Genomic DNA, 24,271 nt, shown 5'->3' on the forward strand with positions numbered 1-24,271 from the left:
AAAATAGTACAGATCTGAAAATTTGCACTGTTAATGGTATCCACCTAAAGATAGCCGTATGGTAGTTATACAATAACAAAATGGTCATATAGGCAAAACGGGTTGAGACTGTGGACGTTTGGCTTTTCTATGAAATTGTGGGAAAAGTAAACATTTTTAGAGCAGAAGACCAGGGTGAAAAAGATGCATCTGATTTTAGAGATTAATATGATGAAATGATTTTGAGTCCAGGTCAATCTAGTAAGGAGAAATAAGGCTAGTTCATTTAAATAGCTCCACCTTTGGGTGCAGTACCACAATTTGGGTTTATGGTAGTGGGGGTTATTGGTCACCATACCTGAAAATTTCAAGAGTTTTCGACTTACGGTATAGGCTGCAGTATGACTTTTACAGAAAAACGGTTCGCTGCTCGGACCCCTAATAAATAAATAATGACCTCTTATAACAACACAATCAGCATTCATAGAAATTCGTAGAATAAGAGAAGTACTTTAAGATGTTCATATACAGTGTATATACAATTAAATGTACTTGGATATGGAACATGTTATTAAATAAATGATTGTGTATAAATAATATTATATATATACCTACCTATGCATATAATACTGCGTTTAAATGTTGGCTCTCTTGTTGAGAAACACACACAGACATGCACGCACACACACACACACACACACACACACATGCCCCCCCCACACACACACACACACATACACACGCGCGCGCACACATACACACATGCAACACTCTGAAAGCCATGCTTGCTGTTACTCCTGGTGCCATCATCTGAATTTATGAGGGGAGAGAGAGAGAGCGAGAGAGCGAGAGAGAGAGAGAGAGAGAGAGAGGGACAGAGAGAGAGCGAGAGCGAGAGCGAGGGAGAGAGAGAGAGAGAGAGCTTCTCAGATGCCCTTGGAATGCCATTATTGTCTTATTTGTCATGGAATTCGATTTTGTGGTTTTTCTTTTGTGATTGTGTCTGTGTGCGTGTGTGTACAAGTGCATGTGTACGCACATGCGTGTGTATGCATGTGTGTCTGTTAAAGGAGGAAGGTTGGAGCTTTGTGGATCTGCCGGCTCCTTAGTAACAGGGCGAGGCATGGTGTGATAGATACTGTGTCCTAGTCTCTGTCCTGGAGGTGAGACAGCTGGTCTCTCTTGGAGGTGAGACAAGCAGTCTCTGTCCTGGAGGTGAGACAGGTGGTCCTGGAGGTGAGACATGCGGTCTCTGTCCTGGAGGTGAGACAGGTGGTCTCTGTCCTGGAGGTGAGACAGGCGGTCTCTGTCCTGGAGGTGAGACAGGCGGTCTCTGTTTTGGAGGTGAGACAGGTGGTCTCTGTCCTGGAGGTGAGACAGTCGGTCTCTGTCCTGGAGGTGAGACAGGCGGTCTCTGTCCTGGTGGTGAGACAGGCGGTCTCTGTCCTGGAGGTGAGACAGGTGGTCCTGGAGGTGAGACAGGCAGTCTCTGTCCTGGAGGTGAGACAGGCGGTCTCTGTCCTGGAGGTGAGACAGGTGGTCCTGGAGGTGAGACAGGCGATCTCTGTCCTGGTGGTGAGACAGGCAGTCTCTGTCCTGGAGGTGAGACAGGCGGTCCTGGAGGTGAGACAGTTGGTCCTGGAGGTGAGACAGGCGGTCTCTGTCCTGGAGGTGAGACAGGCGTCTCTGCCCTAGAGGTGAGACACCCGGTCTCTGTCCTGGAGGTCAGACAGGCGGTCTCTGTCCTGGAGGTGAGACAGGCGGCCTCTGTCCTAGGCAGCGTCAACGACGGGGTTATCTTAAAGGACAGCTTTTGAAGTGGAGTGCACACCAGCCATAGAACGCCTTACAGCCATAAGTACCTCATATAGCTCTTCTCCATTTATATATTTTTGGTGCCATTGATGGGTTTCTATGGCAACAGAATAGATGTTGTAGCTTCAGTTAAGGATCCGTCTCCTCATTGGCCTCGTTGATCAAACCAGAGTCGGGCCAGATCTATTTTCAGAGTGCCGCTCGGTAGGGGAGCACAGCACAGAGAGCCAGGGCTAGAGGGGAAGCCCTCCATCCCCCCCGGCTAGAGAGGCTCCTTTGGAATCGCTCATATATATATATCTATTAGGGCTGGGCGGTTAATCGAATTTCGAATAGCGTCAAACGATCACAAAACTAATATAATGTTGTTGTTGTTTTTTTTTATGTTTTATAGAAAGTGCAGAGAACAGCTGGATACATATCTGTACATTATTTCTTCTCAAAGGAATACCCGTAGATAAGGCAAATACTTAATTCTTCCAGCATTGAGCCTCTCTCTCTCTCGCTCTCTCTCTCTCTCTCTCTCTCTCTCTTTCTCTCTCTCTCTCCCTCTCTCTCTCTCTCCCTCGCTGGCCTCTTTCAGATGTGACAGGCTGACAGGTTTGTGATGAATGTTTAGCTGTGTGTTGAGCATGATGGATGTATAGCTGTGTGTTGAGCATGATGGATGTATAGCTGTGTGTTGAGCATGATGGATGTAGAGCTGTGTGTTGAGTATGATGATGAGTATGAGTCGGGTTGATCTGGACCACTTGCTTGGTTGGGTCAGACATCATCGGCCCCACTGATGTGGAGCTACATAGATATGTGAAAAAGTTATTTCACACACATCAAACAATGGCATTGAGATACACAGACGCACACACACATAACACACACATTAACACACACATGCAAACACTTAAGCATGCACGCACACTAGAGTAAAGATTCTCTCTGATTCTCTCTCTGCCCGAGCCCGGACGATATTTCCCACCACTATCCGGGCCGGGTCGGGTCGGGCTTGGCCTTTGATCGAGCGTTTGTGTTTTGTTTTTTTTGTTATCATTGCTTTATTGGCCTTATCTGAGGAGAAATCTATGCCATAAACAGAAATATTATAGGCCTATATATATTTAGCAAAGTAGGCCTAAGTAACAAATGTGTACAAAGTTACACAAAGTAAAAAATAAAAAATAAAACGGCACCCATGTTGCAGTTCACGTGTCTCCTCCACTCGCACGCATCCCATGTATTAAAAAAAATGTTGGGTTGAAATCGGGCTCGGGCTCATAATTACAGTTAATGTGTCGGGCCGGGCTCGGACAGAACGTGCACGGGCTTGGGTCGGGTCGGGCTTGATTTTCTGGGCCCGATCTAAGCTCTAACGCACGCACGCACGCACGCACGCACGCACGCACGCACGAACGCACGCACGCACGCACGCACGCAGGCTGGCACAGTTGCCGCAGCGGATTGCATTATTCTCTTTCTTAGCATAATGAGGGTGCGCCTTTCTGATGTTAAAGCTCTTGTTATTGGCGGCCTGATGAAATATTAAAGCGCCGTATGCAGCAGGCTCTTGATGTGTCTCGATGGATGCTCCAGCGCTGCACTGGAACGCTCCCCCTCTTTGATCAACACACTGATACTCTTTCTGTTGGGGAGGTATGGCGGGTCATTGGCTCAGCACCAGGGGTACTTGTTGACTCCACCTCAGATCCTGGGACGGGGGCCAGGAGCGGACCAGGGGATGGTTGGAGGGCATTGTTTTCAAAATCCTACTAAAACATCTGAAAGTTCGTGGACCGTTATCCTCTGCTGATGCTCACAGTTCCATTTGTTTTCGGTGATTATTTCTTGGCAGACTTCTGGGGTTCCCCCTGTGGTGACCTCAGCCTCTGTTCTTTTCTCCTTTGTGTGTGTGTCTGGTTAGGGGAGGGGGGGGTTACAGTGTGTACTTGTGTGTTGGGTTAGCCTCTCATTAGGCTGTGACTGTTGTCCCCCAGATGGAAGACCCTTCAGAGAGTTCAAACGGAGTGTGTGAGCGCATAGTGAGGTGGCCTGTGAGTCGTGTCCCCTCTCAGGGAGAGATTTGTTCCCAGCTTGGCCCTCCTCTCCTGTAATTATTCTCTCAGTGACCCCCTCGCTCTGTCCTGCGAAGATCAACAGCTGTCTGTTTTTTAATATCTCTGAGTTCCTAAAGGTTAGAAGTTACTGGTATATAGCGGGGCTGTAATGCGCGTTATGTAACCTTACATCCAGTGAAAGAAGAATCTTTTCTTTCTCCGCCAGGCTACGGTGGTTTGAGTGCCCACAAAAGGTTGGCTCCCCGCTGCTTCCTGTTTATTTCCATGCATCCATAATTTACTATTCTCCCAAGAGGAGCAGAGAGACACAAACACATTCAACCTGAGGCCAGCACACATCCAGAGAGGAAGGGAGCTGTCGCTGTGCTTGATGCACTCGCAATATTCAGTCATATTAGCTGTGTGGGTTGTGTGTGTGTGTGTGTGTTAATAAGCCTACAGAAGGAGACATTGAGTTGACCTAAATGCACCTCCACATGTTAACCAAAGCCCCCCCCCATACACAAGCACACATTTTCCATAAGATAAATGCTTTTTGCAGTAATAGTATCCTTTTTCATTTACAAATCTTACGTATCCCGATATATCATACTGCATCAATTTGCACATCTAACGCAGACACAAAGATCGGTCGTATTTTTTACAACGGTCAGAAGTGAGATTGCAAAATGTCTTTAAAAATGATCTAGAACTCATTGTATGATCAAATAAATGATCAAATAAAATGATAAAATAAATCCATAGGTAATGCCAAAGCAGGGATAGACATTATGACTATCAGCGCAAATCCTTTCATCAGACCTCCAGCTTCTGGTCCACACACACACACACACACACACACACACACACACACACACACACACACACACACACACACACACACACACACACACACACACACACACACACACACACACACACACACACACACACACACACACACACACACACACACACACACACCACACACACTCACACATACACACACCGATAGTTGTAGAACAAAAGTGATAAAAATGATAAAAAACGATATATATATATATATATATATATGGCGATATTATGATATATATATATCTTTATCTATTTATTCATTTATCAATATCTCTCTCTCTCTCTCTCTCTCTCTCTCTCTCTCTCTCATAGTTCCTGTCTAATTGGCACACAGACCCAATACTAACATCAATAGATGTAGTTGGCCATTGTTCAAGACTGACGGCCACATGAAGTGCTGGTGGAAACATTCCAAACACTTTCTAAAATATGTCCCTTACAATCTGTTATTCATGAACAAGTTACAGTCAGATGTTCCAACTTCCAGTGACGAGGAAACAAAAGTAAACCAAATGAACAGTCCGAGTGAAAAGTCCCTGGGCCCCCCTGTTCGCTGAACCTTGTTATTGTAGGGCTCCTGCTGCAGCAGACACCCGAGAACTGTCCCTTACTAACTTCATGACTGCTGTTTGTTATTAGATTCCAAATACGTCAAGCCTTGTATCCAAACTCCATATCCTGTGGCATGGCACCAGAAAAACAAGGTCAGGATTCCTCTGGAGACCTCTGCTTCTCCTCTGCTTCTTCTCTTCATCTGCCCTTCATCCGCTCTTCATCTGCTCTTCATCTGCTCTTTATCTCTCCCCACATCCAGTCATTCTCCTCTCAGTCTAAACCCTATTTATTCAAACGCTCCATCGTTATTTATTCAGCTGCGGCGACACAAGGTGACCATAGACTACAATTAAGAAGTGACTTAAGCTGCGAGTGCGAGCCTCTCGGATCCTAATAAAAGACGCTGCTACATTTCAAAGCAGCCTCCTCGTTTTCTCGCACACCGAAGCAAAGCTGTGACTCCTTTAAAAGTATTTTGTTGATTCATCTGCTACCTTTCTTCAGGAGACGCTGCAGTGTTTTCCGACACTGATGAACATGGATGAATCTTTACACCACATTTCCTTTTTTTCTTTTGGTTTCTTTTTCATTCTTTTCTTTTTTCTAAAGCACCTACTTGACACCTGCTTGTGCTTGGTCAATGCATTATTAAGAGAGGCTTCTCGAGTCCTGGCCTAGATGGTCTGCTGCTGCTTCGTATTGCCGTGAAGTCTGGACTCTGCTCGTCTACAGAAATCTTCCTGCAGCCACGTCTGCAGGGAAGACATCCGCGCTCATCATATCAGATCAATGACGCCACGAGTGATTGATGATTGATCCTCATGGGATTCCCAACAGCTCCTCCATAAGTAGTTCAATGGAAATAGGCAACAACAATTTGGCCTTTGGTTAGAGAGTGTTTTGTGAAGGTCTCACTATTTAACCGGCGTCTGCTTTGAATGAATGGCGCATATGTTTTACCTTTATATTTAGAATTCGATTTGACCGTTGCAATTTCCTTTGTATTGAATCTGAGAATGTGCTATGGTTGTATGGTTGTATTATTTGTTTGTAGGAATCATTGGTATCAAACAAGAAAACACAGCCAACTTCCCGCTCAGCGGTCGTGTTGCATCACACTCCAAAACTCTTAGATAATCATCTTACATATCAGTGAAAGGACAACGACCCATAAAGCTCTGCCCTTAATTAAAAGTTCTCCTCTCATCTCCTATTACATCTCCCATCACATTTCACCAGAGAGAGAGTGTGAAGCTAACAAGAAAGAAACATGCATTATAAATTGACCTCCTTTCCTCTGAAAGACCAACATACATGCATTATCTCATTAACGACAAGCTCAGCCAGATAATGGAATCTCTCTCTCTTCTCTCTTTTTCTCTTCTCACTCTCAATTTCTTAATTTATTAAAAAAAATCCCCCAAACTTACACGCATGCATGCAGTTGCGTGCGTACCAATATTTATATGGTGTGTGCGTATGTGCATGTGTGTGAGGTCTGGCCTTGGCAGATCTCATGGATCAGCTAGCGATGTCTTTGGCCAGTGTGGCCGCTTACAACGCCTCCAGAACGGTGATCCATTTAGAGCTGGTCCTCTGAGACCAGCCATGTCAGTGACAGAGATGTCATCGTAAACTCCCATTGCAACCATCTTCTATTTCAGGCCACAATAATCCCCATGACCCGAAGCGTCTATACCCAGACAGAATGTTATCCACACTAAGCAGAAGCTCCAAGTTTATCTAGAGCAGAGTTTTACAGTCCCCCAACATTAGGACCATGGCTTGAGAGATGGACGTTCCCTCAGCGTTGCTGTGCCCGGGCGGGCATCACACTCTGCCCCTGGACCTTAAACATGGGAGATAGGAGCTTTGCAACTCATCATCGTGGGAACCCTGCCTCCTTGGGGGCCGTGATTACTTCATCTGCAATTTTCACGGCTTGCCTAGTTCACGCCTGTGACTATGAATTTGATTTTAAAGTAACTTTTGCAAAGCGTTTATTGTTGGCTGAATTCTGTGAAACCTGTGGTTCGAAAATTGTGTTTCTCATTCTCCCACATCCTCCCTCCAGCCTCCCCTCTGAGGCTGGAGGTCTCTGGAGAGCAGCCTGTGCTGCTGGGTAATTGAATGCGTTGCTCCAGTCTACCCGTTGCCCTGTCATCCCAATCCCTGGCTGGTGTGAAAGAGAGAGGCCGAGAAGGGGAGGGATGAAAGGGGAGTGGGAGGGAGAAACAGAAAGATGCCACTTAGAACCAGGAAAAGCCTGTCTTGATTGTGTCCTGGCCTAGATGTCACATGCGCCGTTGTAACAGAAACACACATGCACATGCCTTAATTATTTGTTATTATGTTTACGTATATGAATACAGATAAGCTATGTACATGCACAAATGTGTTTGTTGTTCTCCGGCCCTACGTGTCCCCAGTTCTGTGAAGGTAGAATCAGAAGACCTCATTGTCAGGTTTGGAGCCGGTTGATCCCAAAAAACTAAACTAAAAGGACAGAACATTGGGAGTAAATGGAACATAGTGCTCTTTGTGAATAAACTCTAGTAGCCGCCTGGCCTGGCTTCACCAAAATCTCTGTTACGAATATCATTTGTCAGAATGACCTTCTTTATTTTGCTTCAACTCTTCCACTTGTAATACTACCATTATGTCTGTCCCTTGTTGCACTGATTGCACTCCTTACCATTCGTTCCATAGAGTTGTTCCTTAATAATTAAAGGCACTTTGGGTTTCTCTTTTGGGCTTTTGGGTCAGGAGGGGGTCCTACAACGTGGCCGGGGAAGCCCTTTGAGACTGTAACTGTGACCAATGGCTTTACAAATAAAGTTGACTTGAAGAGCCGATTCTTAGAGCACTAAGCATGAGTGCACATCGCCACGAACCGAAACAATAGCATTTGATGCATTGATCCCACAAGATGGATATATTATGCTGTTCGCTCATGCTATATTCTCGATATTCTCAAAAGAGGTAACAGAATGAATACTTTGGCTAGTGGTATGCAAGAACCAGGTAACAGAATGAATACTTTGGCTAGAGGGAGACAATAACGAGGTAACAGAATGAATACTTTGGCTAGTGGTATACAAGAACCAGGTAACAGAATGAATACTTTGGCTAGTGGTATACAAGAACCAGGTAACAGAATGAATACTTTGGCTAGTGGTATACAAGAACCAGGTAACAGAATGAATACTTTGGCTAGTGGTATACAAGAACCAGGTAACAGAATGAATACTTTGGCTAGCGGGTGACAAAAAACAGGTAACAGAATGAATACTTTGTCTAATAATTCTCATTCCCCGGGTCCTATGTTCCCCGGGTCCTATGTTCCCCGGGTCCTATGTTCCCCGCTTTGTGTGTGACCGGGGTATATAGTGGATCACATGATCGTGCTGCCTGCGGCTCTTGTTATTGAATCTTTCTTTTGGGGACTACCTTAGAGTTCACAAATAATAAATGATGAACCTCAAAGGCATGTAAATGCCTTTGTGTACCATCTTTACATTATTCAGTGTATGGACTCTCACTGGAAAATGGAGTACACCTCCCATTACAACTCCCAGTAGGGGGTACGTGGTTATTATGAAGCAATGTCTTGACATATTGAGTGCAGGGGAACACCAAACAATGCATAAATAAATACATAGTATTCACCCTAACAGACACACAGCAACATAAATAAATACATAGTATTCACCCTAACACACAGCAACATAAATAAATACATAGTATTCACCCTAGCACACACACAGCAAGATGAATAAATACATAGTATTCACCCTAGCACTTACACAGCAAGATGAATAAATACATAGTATTCACCCTAGCACACAGCAACATAAATAAATACATAGTATTCACCCTAGCACACACAGCAAGATGAATAAATACATAGTATTCACCCTAACACACAGCAACATAAATAAATACATAGTATTCACCCTAACACACACACAACAAGATGAATAAATACATAGTATTCACCTTAGCACACACACAGCAAGATGAATAAATGCATAGTATTCACTCTAACACACAGCAAGATGAATAAATACATAGTATTCACCCTAGCACACACACAGCAAGATGAATAAATACATAGTATTCACCCTAACACACAGCAAGAGGAATAAATACATAGTATTCACCCTAACACACAGCAACATAAATAAATACATAGTATTCACCCTAGCACACACACAGCAAGATGAATAAATACATAGTATTCACCCTAACACAGCAAGATGAATAAATACATAGTATTCAAACTAACACACAGCAAGATGAATAAATACATAGTATTCACCCTAGCACACACACAGCAAGATGAATAAATACATAGTATTCAAACTAACACACAGCAAGATGAATAAATACATAGTATTCACCCTAACACACAGCAAGATAAATAAATACATAGTATTCACCCTAGCACACACACAGCAAGATGAATAAATACATAGTATTCACCCTAGCACACACACAGCAAGATGAATAAATACATAGTATTCACCCTAGCACACAGCAACATAAATAAATACATAGTATTCACCCTAGCACACACACAGCACGATGAATAAATACATAGTATTCACCCTAGCACACACACAGCAAGATGAATAAATACATAGTATTCACTCTAACACACAGCAAGATGAATAAATACATAGTATTCACCCTAACACACAGCAAGATGAATAAATACATAGTATTCACTCTAACACACAGCACGATGAATAAATACATAGTATTCACCCTAGCACACACACAGCAAGATGAGTAAATACATAGTATTCACTCTAACACACAGCACGATGAATAAATACATAGTATTCACTCTAACACACAGCAACATAAATAAATAAATAGTATTCACCCTAGCACACACAGCAAGATGAATAAATACATAGTATTCACTCTAACACACAGCAAGATGAATAAATACATAGTATTCACCCTAACACACAGCAAGATGAATAAATACATAGTATTCACCCTAACACACACACAGCAAGATGAATAAATACATAGTATTCACTCTAACACACAGCACGATGAATAAATACATAGTATTCACTCTAACACACAGCACGATGAATAAATACATAGTATTCACCCTAACACACAGCAACACCATGAGCATTATGTGATGATGTGTATGGAGGTGTAAACACACACAGCCACCACACACACACAGAAACATTGCTCATGTGTATGGGTGGGAGTTGGACCTCCACAGAACGGCCACTTGTTCTGAACAGCTTGGTTGTGGAACAGCTTTCGGGCGCTGGAAGCCCAAACGTCTGACCTGTTAGCACCGGGGGGGCCGAGTTACCACACTGGGGAGGGGGAACGGAAGAGGAAGTCAAGAGCTGGTAGAATCCCTACGCGTGTGTCCACGCGTATTGACTGTCCAGCCTTTGGGCTGCTCTGCACTAGCTAATTTAGCGTGTGTCTGTGTTTTTGAGTGTGTTGGTGCGTGTTTGTGTTTGTGTGTGTATATGTGTGTGTGTGTGTTGTGTAACATGTAATGTGTGTGTGGGAGAAAGAACCCTCAACAAATGCTTGTGTGGGAGAACCAAATGAGTGTGTAGGAAACCTCCTGCTGAAGTACTAGACCAACACTTACATTTAATCTCAGCTGTTTACTTCATCAGCCTGCTCCATCGATGACAATGCTGCCAAGAAATCAAAGAGGACCCTGTAAATATACCCTTGAAATATATATAAATCTTAAAGATGTATTTTTACATATATATTTCAAAGGTATATTTACAGGGGCCTCTTTGATTTCTTGTCAGCATTTTCATCGATGGAGCAGGCTTAGCATCAGGATAGATTTTGGTCAGAGTCGGTCAGAGTCAAGAGGCCATAGCATTAAATATTGAGATGCATCCATATTGTCACAAATGTCCCCTCTACCTCCAGGATGATGCCGCTGTCCCTGTCCATCTGAAATGGGTGAAGTACTGATCCTCGTACATCTGCCTTCACAATAGCTCTGCATGTGCAGCTCTAGAAAATTTAAATAATGGCAGACATGAATCTGTGTAGTGGGTTAGAACAACAATGGTCGATTCTATAAGAGTTTTCTATCTGCTGTAATAAAATGAACTCAAGCATTGGAACATTATTTTCCAAAGGGTTGTGGCAGGACAGCTTTCGTTTGGCACACTCTGCAGTTCACTCAGTGGCAGTTAAAGAAGTGTTTTTGCGAGGCACCACATGCTTCTAGCATGACGGCCCAGAAACTAGCGCTGCTTGCTACCTAGCGTGGAGCAGCTATCAAAGATGAAAAGTGCTTGGATTATTATTGTCTTCTTCTTCCCACTAACTGTGACGCTGTCCTTGCCTTTTACACCTGCCCATGGATTTCCAAAAGGTTGAAAATAAAGGGCTGCTATCCCCACACAACATATCATTGAACCTGCCTGTGTAAAGGATATGTTTGTAAAACAACCAATTAATACATCATGAAAGAAGGGACAATTGAAGGTCCAAATCACTTTTCCCATTCAGCAGAGAAGCACTATAAAGCTAGTTGTAATCAGGTGTTAGACAGAGAAGCACTATTAAGCCAGTTGTACGCATGTGTTGGACAGAGAAGCACGATTGAGACAGTTGTTGGACAGGTGAGTATTGGTAGGAATTGGAAGGAATGAAAAACTAAGACAAAACACATTTAAAACACAAAGTATTTTCTTGAGTTTCTCACATTTCCTTTAAACTAATATTTTGTTACAGATTCCTTTGAAAAAAAGTTATTTTTGCAGTTTGTGTGTCGTATGTCTTAAGGCGGCGACACACCGGGCAGAAAATCGGTGTTGGTGAGACTTGAGAGGTCGGTGACATGAGTCTCTTTGGTGTGAAAATCGGTGAAATCTGCCACGTCTGCATTCTTTTCAGCCGATTCAACATGTGTAATCGGCCATTAGAGTTGTTCAGTCTTTTACCATTCTGATTGGTGGAGGGCTAATAGCTTGACTACCGAATCAGTGAAGCCTGGAAGTGAGGATGGTAAACAAACCAGATAAACATAAACTATAAATGTTTAACTATAAAACGATAAATAAAAATAAATATAAAACTATAAAATGATAAACTAAATTCGGATGAGTTCCTTGGCCTGCTCGCAGTTGTAATCACATCTTCACCCACTTTGTGCGTCTAACTTTTCTCCTTATTTTTCGCTTACGACTTTCTTCTTCCAAAAGAAAAAGCTTGAGAGCTGACAAGGCCAGTATCTTCGTATCAACATCAGCCATCATTCGATAACAGTGACTTGTAATGACAGCGTGACCTGTTTTTTTTTGGACCACAATACAGATTAGCGCCACCTGTTGTTTTGGAGACATTACATCTCACACAAGCGCAGAACGTACGGCGTTGGCTGTAATCGCGTAGGTATGTACTTCCCATTTGGGTTGATCGAGTCGGCCAGATTAATATCCCGACGTATTTACCGACGCGAAACGGGCAGTCGGCCCGGTGTGTAGCCGCCTTTAGAGCCACGAGGATACATCATTGAGTTTCACATTGATCTTGCATGGAGGAAATGTCCATGGATTCAGACAGATGTTGGTGTGTGTGACTGCAGTTTTATATTTCTCTGATGTGACATGACATGCCCAACCAATCAGAAGTGCTGTCATTTTACAGAGGTCTTCCTCAACTCCACAGGCTGCTTGTGAACCTGGTGCTCTAATGACCACGGTGTGCGGTGTTCCAAAGGTTTGATACTCAGTCTCTACACTTCCATCCCTCTGCACCCTTGAGCAAGGTGTCTTACCTTTTATTAATGACCTGCCTCTGTCTTCAAAATCTCTTTGGATGAAAGCATCCAGCAGAACAAGCAAACAAACCTGTGCTGTTATATAAAATCAGCTTATGTAAAACTATTCATACATTGTTCTATACATCACACCTTAACTTTCCTTCTTTGACCTCCACTGCAGAGTTGAAGAAGATCTTCATCTTTAATCGTCTGTGGTTACCTCTAACTGTTACCTCCTGCCTTGGTGGGACTTGGGACCAACATGTCTCTTTGTCCACTCCTCCGGGGCCCCTCAGGGTCTCAGAAGCCCCTCGGGCTCTCAGGAGCCCCTGCTTCAACGTAGAGTTAGAGACCAATTAGCATGCAGCAGTCTAGCCTCTCCGCCTTGTTGGGGGCTTTGTCCCCCCCCAGCTTGGCTTTGTCCCCCCCAGCTTGGCTTTGTCCCCCCCAGCTTGGCTTTGTCCCCCCCAGCTTGGCTTTGTCCCCCCCAGCTTGGCTTTGTCCCCCCCAGCTTGGCTTTGTCCCCCCCAGCTTGCCCTTAATCAGGGAGCTGTCTCCGCTGATCTGGGCCTGAGCTGTAACATTACACCTACCTCTGCACATGCTTGCTGGTCTGCCCCCCAGGCCTCTCCCTGGGGGGCAGAAGTACCCGTTGGTTTAAATTGCAAAAGGCACCCGGCTGGACTGATGGCGATGTTGTGTGACCTTTACAATTCAATGTCATTACTTTCCATTTAGCTCTTTGGTAACACTTGACAATAAGGTACGCAAAAACATGGGTAGTTACTGAGGAACGAATGAGTAACGAATTATGAACGACCAGGGCCCTAACTGGGGCCCTAACGGGGCCCTAAGTGACAGTTATTCAGTAACTACTCAGGAGCTACTGGTAAACAGACCAGGGGACAACTTCAATCGTTACTGAGCAACGAATGATAAACGATAGGGGCCCTAACTGGGGCACTAACTGGGGCCCTAAGTGAGTTATTCAGTAACTACTGAGGAGTTACTGGTAAACAGACTAGGGGATACTGTATTAATTAATCATTCTGTGAATTAGCAAACTGACCAATTTATTATGAAAGCAACTGAATTTTTCTGGGATTTCGCAATTAATTATTAAATTAACAGGGCACAGACGGGATGATTGTCATATTTTATTAAAGATATTAACAATACATGTACAATAATATTCACATTTAAGGTTCATTGTGTGGCAATAGTTATGTTGAAGGCTTAAAAGCAATTGACACACGCTGCAGGGCACGCTTTGAACCTGGCGCCCTTGGTTTCAAGCGCTGTCGAGGGCTGGCTTGGGTCCCACATTGGATCGAATGGTGGAGCTGGATCGGACTGATGATGAGTTATTACTCCTTCGTTCAACAGTAGTGAAGCTTTTTGAATCATTCGTTCACCATTCGTTTACCAGTAGTGAAGCTTTTTGTGTACCTTCATGTAAAGTAATGCATCATACTGAGTTGTTACTCTTTCGCGACATTTGGTTCACCGGTAGTTTAGCTTTTTGAATCATTCGTTTACCAGTAGTGTAGCTTTTTGAATCATTCCTTTACCATTTGTTTACCAGTAGTGACGCTTTTTGTGTACCTTCATGTAAAGTAATGGATTTTACTGAGTTGAAGGTGAATGAATGAAGGTACCCAAAAAGCTTCACTTCTGGTAAACAAATGATTCAAAAAGCTATCTACTGGTGAACGAATGGTTCGCGAAAGAGTAACAACTCAGTATGATGCATTACTATACATGAAGGTACACAAAAAGCTTCAATACTGGTTAACGAATGGTAAACAAATGATTCAAAAAGCTACACTACTGGTTAACGAATGATTCAAAAAGCTACACTACTGGTTAACGAATGATTCAAAAAGCTTAACTACTGGTGAACGAATGGTTCGCGAAAGAGTAACAACTCAGTATGATGCATTACTTTACATGAAGGTACACAAAAAGCTTCACTACTGGTAAAATAATGATTCAAAAAGCTTATCTACGGGTAAACAAATGATTCAAAAAGCTTCTCTACTGTTGAACGAATGAGTAATAACTCATCATCAGTCCGATCCAGCTCCACCATTCGATCCAGTGTGGGACCCAAGCCAGCCCTCGACAGCGCTTGAAACCGAGGGCGCCAGGTTTAAAGCGTGCCCTGCAGCGGTGTACAATTGCTTTTAAGCCTTCAAAGTTACTAATGCCACATAATAAACCTTAAATGTGAATATTAATGTATGTATTGTGAATATCTGTCTTAAAATATGACAATCATCCCGTCTGTGCCCTGTTAATTTAATAACTGATTGTGAAATCCCAGGAAAATTATGTTGCTTTCATAATCAATTGGTCAGTTTTCTAATTCACAGAATGATTAATTAATACAGTATCCCCTAGTCTGTTTACCAGTAACTCCTCAGTAGTTACTGAATAACTCACTTAGTGCCCCAGTTAGGGCCCCTATCGTTCATCATTTGTTACTCAGTAACCAATACAGTATCCCCTGGTCTGTTTACCAGTAGCTCCTCAGTAATTACTGAGTAACTGTCACTAAGGGCCCCGTTAGGGCCCCATTAAGGACACTTCCATGCACTTTTCTCGCTGGGCTTCTCAATTTCGAGGTTTGCAACACGTGTCAAATTGCATTAATGACGCGTTGATGTCATAGTTGGTTCACGCAAGGCAACTGTAAATTAGGCCTAAGTGTGGCTGCACTCCCCTTTCAATATAACCCAGACATACCCTTGTACAAATTTACACATCGAACTGTATCATAAAGTTAAGATACCCTTTAACTCTGAAGAACCTCACCAAGGTGGAATATAGGGACAGAAACCAAACTGAAAAGCCATCATTTCACACCACATGCTTCAATCAGGATCCAGTTCCACACAGAGACGAGACAGGCGTAGGATTAGCAACTGGATGAAGCATTCAATATCCCCCTTGAGAACAATTAGCATGTGGGAAATTGAATTGTGATCAGCCACTGGGATGATTGAAGATTGGTGGCGTGTGTTCATAAGTTCAAGCAATGACAAGCCCCTGCAATCCATCTCGTCTCTTTCTTAATCACATCCGCTGAGGGGGTTTCCCAGGATGAGCAGCCCTGTCGCCTGGGGGCAAGAGGAGAATTTAATGATGGAGTAATGAGCTGTAATGGGAGAGGTGGCGAAACACCATCCGTATCTGTACAGACATACGGTAGGCATGTGCTTGCATCTGTTTGGTTCTTTGGTCCATGTTTTTAGTTTGATCTCGTGATATGTCTAACGTTTCTTTTGGAATTGCAAAGGTGAGCTCACAGAATCAGCGCCTCTGGTGTGCTTCTACTTCAGCTGCATCATCAGCAGTACATCAGTTCAAGATGCATTGCCGTCTCTTTCCCCAACCGCTCCTGATTTGATTTGGTTACGCTGTGTTTGTAAAAAAGATTTTATGTAATGATTACACTTGTGGTGAACACATCTTAACTCTCCAATCCATTGCTTCCCTCGCTCTGTTTTTCCACTCTTTACTCCCTTTGTCTCTCAGAGGGATTCCGGGGAAGAAATGTGGATGCATTGTCTTTTCTGCTGAGGAGCTCAGTAACTGCAGGGTGAGTACATCAGTATAAAGTATGCTAAGGTATAGTACATGAGTACACAGGACACTGTTTAGTACAGTACATGAGTACACAATACACTGTTCAGTACAGTATATGATCAGCACAGGACACTGTTTAGTACAGTACATGAGTACACAATACACCGTTCAGTACAGTATATGATCAGCACAGGACACTGTTTAGTACAGTACATGAGTACACAGGACACTGTTTAGTACAGTACATGAGTACACAGGACACTGTTTAGTACAGTACATGAGTACACAATACACTGTTCAGTACAGTATATGATCAGCACAGGACACTTTTTAGTACAGTACATGAGTACACAATACACTGTTCAGTACAGTATATGATCAGCACAGGACACTGTTTAGTACAGTACATGAGTACACAGGACACTGTTTAGTACAGTACATGAGTACACAGGACACTGTTTGGTACAGTACATGAGTACACAATACACTGTTCAGTACAGTATATGATCAGCACAGGACACAAACACATCATGCACACACAGAGGAAGTAGATCATGAAGGAGATGTCTTGATTGGTCAGAAATTAACCAGGAGCTGTCTCAAATTAAATAGGGTCATGAAGAGACCGTTATACAACAACTTATAACGAATATTTTAATTGTGCATTTACTATTTTCTACAAATTCTACCTAGAAAAACAGTTCTTACATGGTCCTTAAAGCACCTTAGGTGAACCGGAGTGGCCAGTCTGACTGTAGAAGGGTCCGTCTGGGCGTGTGGGCTGACTAGGGCTGGAATGTTATACTACTCTATTTTCCCAACATTGTATGCCTTATCAACATCAATGACAAGCATTCAACCTTTCTATGACGCAAGTATTGTTTGTCTTCTCCTTCGTTGTCAGATGGTACAGGTTAATAATGTCTGAACCATGAATTATCCATGCAGTCTTTTTTTACTCTTCTTTCCTCGCCTTGGAAGTAATTCATTTGACACAGCAATCATACAGATCAACATGAACCTTAATGCCATGCAAAAACATATCATATTATGTTATCATATAATAGCGCTCACACACACACACACACACACACACACACACATACACACACACTCGCATACACACACGCACACACACACTCAGTCACTTCATAGCTGCCTGACATTCATTTGAATAATCCGTGGGCCCCCATCTGTAATTGATCTGTGGGATCAGGGAAATGCTGGGCGGGACCGTCACACGACCTGCGTGTGGTTGTGTGAACAGTGTGAAGGGAGATTCAAACACAAAAGCAATTCTACAAGCATTCTAATATGTCCTGTATCTTCAGTAAGTTCAGGAGCTCCTTGGTTGTGTATAAATCAGGCGTATACATTTATATGAATTAGTAACAGCTTTTTAAATTCAAACCGCTGAAGGCAGATTGTGAGTTTGTGAAGAGCAGAAAGGGCAGAAGATAAATAGATCTTTAAATTAAGCACCAGAAGAAGTGCCCTCCCTCTCTGCTCCCTCCCTCTCTACGTTTCTCTGTCATTGGAGAGTGTTGAGGTTCACGCACCTGTGACTGACCGGCAAGCTGGATTCCCCGAACCAATCACGAAAGAGTTTAAAATCGAACTCTTGACTCATACGGAAACAGGATTAGTCAACCAGAGTGTGTTTCACTCACTAACAGCAGGTGGCTATGCCATTCATAAATTACACTCAGATAATGGCTCTCAAGTTCAGCCCCTTAAAGCGATGTCCAGACGATGCATGGTTAGATCCACTGACTGCTGGCCTTGTTGCTCCAGGACATCGCCACCATGCAGCTCTGTGCCAACAAGCTGGACAAGAAGGACTTCTTCGGCAAGTCGGACCCCTTCCTGGTGTTCTACCGCAGCAACGAGGACGGGACGTGAGTGTGTGTGCTGCATGTTTGCTTAAGTGTGTGTGTGTGTTTTTGTGCCTGTGTGTGCCTGTCGTGAACACACGTGGAGCGTCATCATGAAGATATTATTACAGAAATAACTGAGACAATCAATATATGTTATATTATATAGAATCAGGTGGATATGAGGTCCTTTCTGCCTGGCTATGCTCTGGGGTCACTAGAAATTACATGATACCACAGATATCTGTTATGTATTTTATTATTGAAGAAAATAACAATCTCATCCCAATATGATATCTCACTCACAGCATCTTTAATGCCAACACTGCCAACACCGACAATTAGCAATAATATTGAATTGTTGCCCAGTGTAACCATATGTGTGTGTGTGTGTGAAGGAAAGACACAGTATCTGCTCCTCTCCACAAGGACCATCTGTCGAGGCCCTCGGCCAAGCCAAACGTGTGCCGGGAGCCGCTGTCCCCTCAAGAACATTCCTCCGCAGATTGGCTCGAATCACACACTGGTCTTCATCAGTTATTAGGACATAGATTAGTGGATCTTACCGCAGGTCCTAGATTGCTTAAGAGTGTGTGTTAGGACTGTATATGTTGTGTGTTTGGTCGGTAACTGTGGTGTGTCTGGTCCGTATCTGTGTGTGATGGGTCCGTATCTGTGTGTGATGGGTCCGTATAACCTGTAGCGTCGTTGCTCTTCTTGCCTAAGCCGGGGTTTTACTCAGTTAACATCTATTTTTCTGCAATGTAATTTCTAAGTATATTCATGTGCTGTAAAGCCTTCAAATGTCACTTTCACTTCCGTTCAGCGACTGAAAGCCAGCGCTCTGAATCTCACGTGTTTAGCTGTCAGATACAAAGTGTACACACAAAGGTTTAGTGGCTCTTAATCCAGGGGATGTACAGTAAGTAGCAAGAAGCCAAGGATCAACCCATCACTCCTGTCAGGCTTTCTGTGGGATCCCAGTTGATTGTTTTGATATATTCCGTTTTTAATTTAAGATTACTTTCTATATTTATCTTTTCTCATCTTACATCATCTTAAAAAGAAAAATTATAGTGTGTGTGTGTGTGTGTGTGTGTGTGTGAGTGTGTGCATGTGCGTGTGTTTGCGTTTGAGTGTGCGTGCGTTTGCGTGTGCATGTGTGTGTCCATGTGTGTACGTGTGTATGCGTGTGTGTTCCTCAGATTTACCATATGCCATAAAACAGAGGTGATCAAGAACAACCTGAATCCTGTGTGGCAGTCCTTCACCCTCCCAGTGAGGGCCCTCTGCAACGGGGACTACGACAGGTGAGGGTCCGAACGGTCACAGTTCAAAGGTCACCATCACAGCATGCATATCATATGCTATCCTTTTGATGTGGCAAAAGGTGCACATCAAAACCCATATCAAACACTGTATAAAACACTACATCAAACACTGTATCAACACTGTATCAAACACCATATCAAACACTGTATCAAACACTATCAAACACTATCAAACACTGTATCAAACACTGTATCAAACACAGTATCAAACACCATATCAAACACCACATCAAACACTATCAAACACTAATAAACACTGTGTCAACACTGTATCAAACACCATATCAAACACCATATCAAACACTATCAAACACTACATCAAACACCATATCAAACACTGTATCAAACACTACATTAAACGCTGTATCAACACTGTATCAAACACCATATCAAACACTGTTTCAAACACTATCAAACACTACATCAAACACCATATCAAACAACATATCAAACACTGTATCAAACACTGTATCAAACACCATAACAAACACTGTATCAAACACTATCAAACACTACAGCAAACACCATATCAAACACCGTATCAAACACTGTATCAAACACTGTATCAAACACCATATCAAACACCATATCAAACACTATCAAACACTATCAAACACTGTGTCAAACACCATATCAAACGCTATCAAACACTATCAAACACCGTGGCAAACACCATATCAAACACTGTATCAAACACTGTATCAAACACTGTATTAAACACTGTATCAAACACTATCAAACACTATATCAAACACTGTATCAAACACTGTATCAAACACCATATCAAACACCATATCAAACACTGTATCAAACACTGTATCAAACACTATAAAACACTGTATCAAACACCATATCAAACACTGTATCAAACACTGTATCAAACACCATATCAAACACTGTATAAAACACTATCAAACACTGTATCAAACACCATATCAAACACTGTATCAAACACCATATCAAACACTGTATCAACACTGTATCAAACACCTTATCAAACACTGTATCAAACACTGCATCAACACTGTATCAAACACCATATCAAACACTGTATCAAACACTGTATCAAACACTGTATCAAACACAATCAAACACTATCAAACATTACATCAAACACCATATCAAACACCGTATCAAACACTATATCAAACACTGTATTAAACACTATCAAACACTACATCAAACACCATATCAAACACCATATCAAACACTGTATCAAACACTGTATCAAACACCATATCAAACACTGTATCAAATACTATCAAACACTACATCAAACACCATATCAAACACCATATCAAACACTGTGTCAAACACTGTATCAAACACCATATCAAACACCATATCAAGCACTATCAAACACTATCAAACACTATCAAACACTGTGTCAAACACCATATCAAACACGATCAAACACTATCAAACACTGTGTCAAACACCATATCAAACACCGTATCAAACACTGTATCAAACACTGTATTAAACACTGTATCAAACACTATCAAACACCATATCAAACACTGTATCAAACACTGTATCAAACACCATATCAAACACCATATCAAACACCATATCAAACAATGTATCAAACACTATCAAACACTGTATCAAACACCATATCAAACACTGTATCAAACACTGTATCAAACACCATATCAAACACTGTATCAAACACCATATCAAACACTGTATCAACACTGTATCAAACACCTTATAAAACACTGTATCAATCACTGTATCAACACTGTATCAAACACCATATCAAACACTGTATCAAACACTGTATCAAACACTGTATCAAACACAATCAAACACTATCAAACACTACATTAAACACCATATCAAACACCGTATCAAACACTATATCAAACACTGTATCAAACACCACATCAAACACTGTATCAAACACGGTATCAAACACCATATCAAACACTACCAAACACTGTATCAAACACTGTATCAAACACAATCAAACACCATATCAAACACTGTATCAAACACTGTGTCAAACACTGTATCAAACACTATCAAAAACTATCAAACACTGTATCAAACACCATATCAAACACCGTATCAAACACTGTATCAAACACTGTATCAAACACTATCAAACACTGTATCAGACACTGTATCAAACACTATCAAACACTACATCAAACACCATATCAAACACCATATCAAACACTACCAAACACTTTATCAAACACTGTATTAAACACCATATCAAACAACATATCAAACACTACCAAACACTGTATCAAACACTGCATCAAACACTATCAAACACCATATCAAACAGTGTATCAAACACTGTATCAAACACTGTATCAAACACTATCAAACACTGTATCAAACACCGTATCAAACACTGTATCAAACACCATATCAAAAACTGTATCAAACACTATCAAACACTGTATCAAACACTGTATCAAACACTGTGTCAAACACCATATCAAACACTGTATCAAACACTGTATCAAAGACTGTATCAAACACTATCAAACACTGTATCAAACACCATATCAAACACTATCAAACACCATATCAAACACTGTATCAAACACCATATCAAACACTGTATCAAACACTGTATCAAACACCATATCAAACACTGTATCAACACTGTATCAAACACTATCAAACACCATATCAAACACTGTATCAAACACTGTATCAAAAACCATATCAAATGCCATATCAAACACTGTATCAACACTGTATCAAACACTGTATCATACACCATATCAAACACTGTATCAAACACTCTATCAACACTGTATCAAACACTATCAAACACTGTATCAAACACTGTATCAAACACTGTATCAAACACCATATCAAACACCATATCAAACACTGTATCAAACACTATCAAACACGTATCAAACACTGTATCTAACACTATCAAACACCATATCAAACATTGTATCAAACACTGTATCAAACACTGTGTCAAACACCATATCAAACACTGTATGAAACACTGTATCAAACACCGTATCAAACACTGTATCAAACACTGTATCAAACACTGTATCAACACTGTATCAACACTGTATCAAACACTATCAAACACCATATCAAACACTGTATCAAACACTGTATTAAACACCATATCAAACGCCATATCAAACACTGTATCAAACACTGTATCAAACACCATATCAAACACTGTATCAACACTGTATCAACACTGTATCAAACACTATCAAACACCATATCAAACACTGTATCAAACACTGTATTAAACACCATATCAAACGCCATATCAAACACTGTATCAAACACTGTATCAAACACTGTATTAAACACCATATCAAACGCCATATCAAACACTGTATCAACACTGTATCAAACACTGTATCATACACCATATCAAACACTGTATCAAACACCGTATCAAACACTGTATCAAACACTGTATCAAACACCATATCAAACACTATCAAACACTACATCAAACACCATATCAAACACCGTATCAAACACTGTATCAAACACTGTATCAAACACTATCAAACACTGTATCAAACACTGTATCAAACACTGTATCAAACACTGTATCAACACTGTATCAAACACCATATCAAACACCGTATCAAACACTGTATTAAACACCATATCAAACGCCATATCAAACACCATATCAAACACCATATCAAACTGCAGGGCATGGCTGCTTCTCTCATCAACCACGAGAGTTTCTTCTAAATGATGACACCTGCCCTACAAACTTCTGTCATCATTTGATGAATTTGACAGAATTTCTTATACTTTGTTTGTGTTTGTTAAGTTATGAAAGTTATGGCATACTGTGTAAAGCCTAATGATGATCATGTTGATATTGAAGTGTAGGTGTGTTCTGTGCTTACAGCAAATTGCCCCTTTGAGGACATTTAATTCTTGAGTCTTAGTCTAATGATAGGCTGTACGCATGCCAGCTGATAACGCATTCACAGATGTACTCAGTACGTTTACATGCACAGCTTAATCAGATTAAAGCCATAGTTCGACTATGCTCCTCAATTGGACAACTGCATTTATCCGAGTATACATGGCGGTGAGAAAATCGATTCATTGGCCGAAGCATTTCATACCCCGGTACGATAGGTGGCGCTGTACCCATTTCTACTAGTGGTAATAGAGCCACCGGTGTTCCTCTTTACGTCACTAGTAACAACAAACTCAGGCGTTTAGAAAATATGTTTTCAGTAGACAGATATCAGTTCATTTTGGGTCTATGACTTTTCTCCGACACTCCACCCTTTTCGTATGCGGACTCCTCCATGTCGCGCTTCAATCTGGACTTCAGAGAGTTAAAGCCAAAGTTCCTTTCCCCCAATTCCCTCTCCAACATTGCCAAGATAACCCCCACTAGGAGTCTTTACTTGTTGCTGAAGCACCCAGAGAGTCGGAGAACCCGACGCATTC

General features: G+C 41.9%; 1 protein-coding gene across 1 annotated transcript in view; it reads left to right on the plus strand.

Annotated features, from left to right (window-relative positions):
- Positions 1-24,271, plus strand: part of LOC307083655 (copine-9-like) — a gene marked incomplete at both ends in the record, with an annotated part of 79,783 nt that overhangs the window by 36,499 nt on the left and 19,013 nt on the right. Inside the window, 3 exons of the mRNA XM_079747605.1 lie at positions 16,582-16,645; positions 18,427-18,530; positions 19,712-19,816. Coding sequence (XP_079603731.1) covers positions 16,582-16,645; positions 18,427-18,530; positions 19,712-19,816 — 273 coding nt within the window. The remainder of the gene's footprint in view (positions 1-16,581; positions 16,646-18,426; positions 18,531-19,711; positions 19,817-24,271) is intronic.

The sequence above is a fragment of the Pollachius pollachius genome (assembly GCF_949987615.1).
Source record: "Pollachius pollachius genome assembly, chromosome: 12".
NCBI lineage: Eukaryota > Metazoa > Chordata > Actinopteri > Gadiformes > Gadidae > Pollachius > Pollachius pollachius.